Source organism: Telmatherina bonti (assembly GCF_933228915.1).
Source record: "Telmatherina bonti genome assembly, chromosome: 4".
NCBI lineage: Eukaryota > Metazoa > Chordata > Actinopteri > Atheriniformes > Telmatherinidae > Telmatherina > Telmatherina bonti.
This window is the reverse complement of record NC_136622.1, coordinates 8,393,495-8,399,772: the sequence shown is the minus strand read 5'-3', so window position 1 is coordinate 8,399,772 and position 6,278 is coordinate 8,393,495. Positions and strand designations below refer to the sequence as shown.

Below are 6,278 nucleotides of genomic sequence, written 5' to 3'. Positions count from 1 at the left end.
TTTTTAAAAACTTTTTTCCTGTTATTCATTAAATGCAGCGCGTGCGCAGCAATGCAGACAGACGCTTCCAGACTTTGGTCTTTGGTGTTAATCAGGAGCGTCAAACTTGCTTCGGTTAAGGAGCACAGTTTGCTCTCCAGTGGTTCACAGACATTATATTTACATTAATTTATTGAATATATTTCTTTTTATTATATATTTTATGTGTTTACATGTTTTATTTGATGTATTTACACAATGACATCATTACTGATTTATACATCACAGCTTCCAGAACCAGCAGACATTTCTCTCAAATATGTGCAAATGAAAAGTTCAGTATTTAACAATTTGATCAGAGTAACTTTTCCAGATCTAGAAATGATTTTAAACACACATACATGTACATTTCCACATGTGTGTAGTCATGTTGACCACCTGACTGACAGATAGAAGAAGTTATTCTTCTGTCTTGGAAATCTTTTACATTTAAACATATAAAACCTGAAACCTCACGTAGGAATCACTTAAGAGTGTGTTAGCTTTGAGCTAACGGTGCTAGTGCTTGTCAAATGTAGCGCTAGCAGTTAGCCTAGCTGAGTTAGCGGGTGCATTTACACTTAATATTTAGGATTTTGTCGAAGAAATGTAGAAAAGTGGCTCATTTTTTATTGTTTGTTGATGTCTGCATTTCTGTGACCTAGTAAGTGTAGCTGGGCTCCCATTAGGGGTTTATTGGTCAGAATCCATAAACCTCCAGACAGCTAGCGCTCAGTTTCTCTGCCAGCTAACTTCTCCTTTAGCTTTAGCTTTACTTTACAATCATTTCTTTTTGCTGTAGAGCTTTAAAACAGATACAGAATGTAATAACCTTTCTATCAGAAACAAACATAGATACTTAAATAGAAAGCAATAATGGAAACAGTTAGATGGAAAAATAAAACTTTTATTTTAAAACTTAAATACTAAATTAATAACAAATCAAACATTTTCATTAATATGAAGAATTCATATAGAATAGTAACTGTGTAGTATTATGAACTGATACATTATTATTAATAAATAATTGTTGGAACTTTAGTAGCTTAAAAGCTCAGTTTCACAGTCTCCTAAGAGCACATAGACATTATCTGTGTCTCTCCACCAGGATTGATTCCTTCGGTGTTCTGCATGAAACGCGGGTTTAGCTCCTGCTCTACTCAATCAAAGCAGAAATTCCCAGATTTTACACCTGGAAGACATGTTAACAGTGTGAAAACATGCAGGAGCAAGCTGTCAGATGTGTAGATATGTGCTCTATCTCCATTTAATCTTCTGTTTAAGCTAAATAAATTTTTACAGCCGTCACATACTGACAGGGTGACAAACACACAGATACACACATTCTCCTCCCACTTTTACAGAATTTGTAGTCCTGTGTTGCTACATGCAGGATTAATTACTATTTCTGACACCGTCAGTTATTTGTTACTTCAGAATTAGACAGAAACCCCGACCTGAACATCCCTGCCAGATGTTTAACTCTTCCGTTGTAATTCTGACCCTAAAATAACAATTAACCCTCCCAGTTTGGTCCATGTGAAACTGTCATACCCCACAAGTATGGAAAAACACATTCACTTTTCTCCTGCAGGACTCCTTATCTGAGTAATCAGTCAGTTTTATTTACCGGGAATCACACCCAGCCGCTGTGTGTCTGTGTGTGTGTGTGATGACAAGACTTCAGCCTTGAAGTGAAGTCAATATTGACACTGGCTGATAGCATCGTGTAAATATGCAGAGGAAGTCAGTAAAAAGGTGTGTGTGTGTGTGTTGAAGGTGTAAAGCAGCAACACGGATCACGTCATGGTCCAGAACCTTTAACGTTGAAGCACATCTGGTACTAAAAGTAAAGTTCTCCTACAGAACCGGCTCACAGATCGATGGGTTCGTCCCCAGTGGTGATTAGCGCCAAACATGTTAATTAGATTTACATGTATTTGTACATTAGAACCAATATATCATAAACGTGTCCTTACGGTGTGGGAAATCTGGGCGGGTACAGTATGAGGCGGGCTGATCGTTGGTCTTTCTGTTTACTCTGTAATGTGAGTCGCGTTTAAAACTTTTCTTTCCTCTGTGAGCTGTGTGTGATACTAATGAGCTCTTTGAAAGTTGGTATCTCGTCACTGTCTTTAAAATATGTAAACATGTTTTTTTTTTCATCATTGGAAAAGAGCTTAAAGCTGTTTTTAATCTGTGGATTTCACAACCTGATTCCTACCAAACATTACAATGGTCCAGTTTACATGGGAGTTTTATTTCCTCTTTAATTACGAAAAACTTCAGAATACTTCAGTATTAAACTTAATTTAAAAGGAAATTGTTGGTTTATTCACATTTCAAATCCAAATTGATTAATTTCTCAGTCATGTAAACCTTCGCTCTGCTGTCAGTTTATTCCGATCGTTCTGTGATGCTCCATATGTCGCACATATTCTGCGCGTTTTTAGCTCACGTGTTCGGTGGTCTATCTTTTCCCTCTCAACTGCTGAAAAAAAGTGAAGTAGTGTGCACGTGTCCAACTGGTGCTTTAAAATTATAATCAAAATAACAACAAAACTGGTACTTATTATGTAGTTTTCCATGTTACAATTAAAAAAGGTGAGAAGCAGGAAGCAAACTTTGGTTATTTCTGATCAATGTCAATAAGTCATGTTTGCCCCATGTCCAATCCGAACCCTTCCCAACCCGCTCATCTGAAGAGGAATTAAGTGAATAAAGAAAAAAGGGGAATTAAGTGCTTCCTTTAAATCTCCATTTGGCATTTTTTTTCCATGTAAACTCGTAAGATAAAACTGTTGATTCGGATTTATGTAATTCAGAATAATTATTTCCGAATGAAAAAACATCATGTAACCGTATCCAACGATCCTGCTGAGTCGGCAAAATCTAAAATCTAAACCTACATTAAAGATTTTCTGGATCCGGCCCTGAAAATCAGCTGTTTCTCTGTGGATCCGAGGAATCGTTTGGGAATATCTCCCATGCTGATGATTCCAGGTATGGATGTGTGCATGTAGAGCTGGAAGATGCAGCAGCTGATGCTGTTGACTGCATGAGTGGATTAAAACCCACCTGATGAGTTTCTAACTGAGCCTCTGTGTATGTGTGTGTGTGTGTGTGTGTGTGTGTGTGTGTGTGTGTGTGTGTGTGTGTGCAGCTCCTCCATATGAAGAGTAATAAATACCTGACGGTGAACAAGCGGCTGCCGGCGCTGCTGGAGAAGAACGCCATGCGCGTCACTCTGGACGGGACCGGAAACGAAGGCTCCTGGCATTTCATCCAGCCCTTCTGGAAGCTGCGAGCCAACGGAGACAACGTAAATACTCAACACCACTTTACAAACATGTTTGTTTATTATCAAAATAAACAAGAATAAAAATCTGTAAAATATTAAATGAAAAAGCAGAATCTATAAAATGTAAGTAGAATGTATTAATAGATAAGTACAGCCATTTATCTTGATAAAAAATATGTATAAAATGACTTGTTAGAAAACCCTAACCCATAAACTCCTAAAATAGAAATATTTAAAAATCTTCATAAAATGATAATTTAAACTTTAAAAGAAAATAATGGTTAAAATTCCATTGATAGAAATTTTTGATCACCACGATAATTACTTTAATTATTTAATCATAAAAACCAAAATAAAAAAGAATATATGTGAAATAAAAAATACTGATTAAATTAGAATAAATTTGTCCAAATGTCCAAATCTGAAAATCAAACAAAATATCTATGGAAAACATATGATATTAAACTTCTTCTACTCAGGAACATGAAATAAATAAATTAATAGATGAAAAAATAAATAAAAGAAAATATTCTACAAACTTTATAAAATTTCATCAAATATATAAATGCATTGATTTAAGCCCAGAACACCACCTCCGCATCGTGCATTATAACCATCTAATGCACGGATCCGAGTTGTTTAATCTGCTTCTATCATGGTCCCACGCTGTAAACATTTTATAAAAAATGTTTTTTTTTTCTTTTTTTACAAAATTTGCTAAATATGCTAAAGAACAGGAATTATTTAATGTTGGCCTCGATTCACTTTTTATTCTAAACAACCGTTGTCAGGTCACAACCCATTTCTTTCATTCGCCTGTCAGAAGCCAACTTCATTCTTTATTCTCTTTAATCAGATCCCCATTAGCTGCAGCCAGTCTTCCTGGGGTCCGACACATAGAATGTAGAAACTTTCTTATTATAAACAAGCGTAGAAATGTATCATAGAAAGAGAGAATAAAACTTAAAACAAACTTAAAGATAATCCCTTTTATATGCTCAACTATTAATCATAACAATGCATGTTCATATCTTCAAATACATAAAGTCAGTAAATTCAATGTATATATATATAAAATGCCACTAAAACACCCATTTTATTTAGATATTTATATAATTTATTTGATAAATAATATTACAATGTTACATATATCTGTTTATTCTATCAAACTAATCTGAATTAGTTGATTAACATGTTGCTATGGTGACGCCCGTAATGGAGTGACATTACAATGGTTTAACTCGCCGAACTTCATGTGCGTATGATAATAATGCAGCCAGCTGTCATTAAAATGATCACTGCTATAAAATGAGTTAAATAAGCATTAAATAAATAAAGTATTATTCAGTTTTAGATAAACATATACATTTATGCAGATTGTAATCATATTAATACATTTGTACATGTTAAATAAATGATTTTTAAAACTTACATACATTAGTAGAATACTTTACAAATAGGTAGAAACAAAAGGTTAACTTAAATCTGTTAACTCTGAATGAAAGCGTGTTTTATCTGCTGCAGGTGGTGGTTGGAGACAAGGTGATCCTGAACCCGGTGAATGCCGGTCAGCCGCTGCACGCTTCAAACTACGAACTGACAGACCATCCAGGATGTAAAGAGGTGGGACTAACCGATGTTACACCTCTTTTTTTCTTCTTCATTCATCTCAAACACATTTACAACACAAAACAAGGAGGCACATTTGTGGAACATAATACGTTGTTTGAGAAGTATTTAAATAAGCTTTAAGGAAGCTTAAAGCTTATTTAAATACTGCTCCTTATTTACAGTCTTTAATTTACACAGTTAAATGGCAACCTTTACATACTGGAAGTCATCAGTCTAAAGGCAAAATTTAAAGCAGCAAAGTAAATTATGAATTTTCTTCTTTTTTATATTTATCCAATGTACACTTGTACATTTTTTTAAACTTACATACAAACATTACATAATTTTAAATCATCACTTAGTCCATTCCATAAAGTTACTCCATAAATGGAAACACATGCGGGGTTAACTCGACAGAAACGTGTCTGTTCACCACAGATTTCTGTCTCCATCCGGGACGGGACCCAAGTTCAGGTTCCACATCCGACGCAGTCTGATCTCCGTTAAGTCGGACCAGTAAAGTAACAAAATAATAACCTAGAAATAATAAAACTGCACATTTTCCCTTTGATTTAGTGAAAAGATGCATGTGTGCATCATTATGTTTCTATTCCATGAAAAACCTGAAATTTCTGTAGAAAAACAATCATTTTAATATTTAACCAGTCACATATTTACATGTTTGATTTTAGTCCCATATTTTAGTTTATGTAAAATATTAACATAGAAAATAAACATAATCTTTTTAACTTTTACATTTGATGAATTATAGATTTTCATATAAAATTTCACTTTTGAAACTATTTTGTTTTAAAATCTTATTTAGAAAATGTTATAAATTTAATTAACTTTTAAAAATAAAATATAAGATTGTTTTTACTTTTCTCATATGAGAAGTTACTATTTCACCCAGATTCCATTTTTATTTCATATTTAATTTATTCTGTTTAGGTACATCTGTAATTTATTTGACACATTTACTCATTTACATTTGATACATTTAACGTTTAATCACAGATAACTGGAAGTGAAAAACCCACAGTGTGATCGGAGGAACTTTTCCACATCCAGTTATTTTACACGCACATGCGTGCACATTTCCACATGTGTGGGATCCTTCCCACCCCAAGATGCAAAATGATCCTCCTGCCTTGGAATTGTTTTGCATTTAAACATGAAAAATGAAACTTACACATTAAATCTTGAAAATGATCGAATGTGATGAATTAATTATGATGTAATTATCTGATTCTATAGATGCATTGTAAAATGTACGTTTAAATGATAAACTAAGGCCAGATGTTGAAAATTAACGAAGTTATCTCTAAAACTTTCAGGTTAATTTTTT

The 6,278-nt window shown here is 33.8% G+C and overlaps 1 protein-coding gene across 1 annotated transcript in view; it reads left to right on the top strand.

Moving 5' to 3' along the window:
- itpr3 (inositol 1,4,5-trisphosphate receptor, type 3) overlaps positions 1–6,278 on the top strand; it is a gene marked incomplete at its 5' end in the record, with an annotated part of 114,363 nt that overhangs the window by 46,986 nt on the left and 61,099 nt on the right. The window contains 2 exons of the mRNA XM_079239155.1: positions 3,182–3,340; positions 4,844–4,942. Of these exons, the coding sequence (XP_079095281.1) occupies positions 3,182–3,340; positions 4,844–4,942 (258 nt within the window). The remainder of the gene's footprint in view (positions 1–3,181; positions 3,341–4,843; positions 4,943–6,278) is intronic.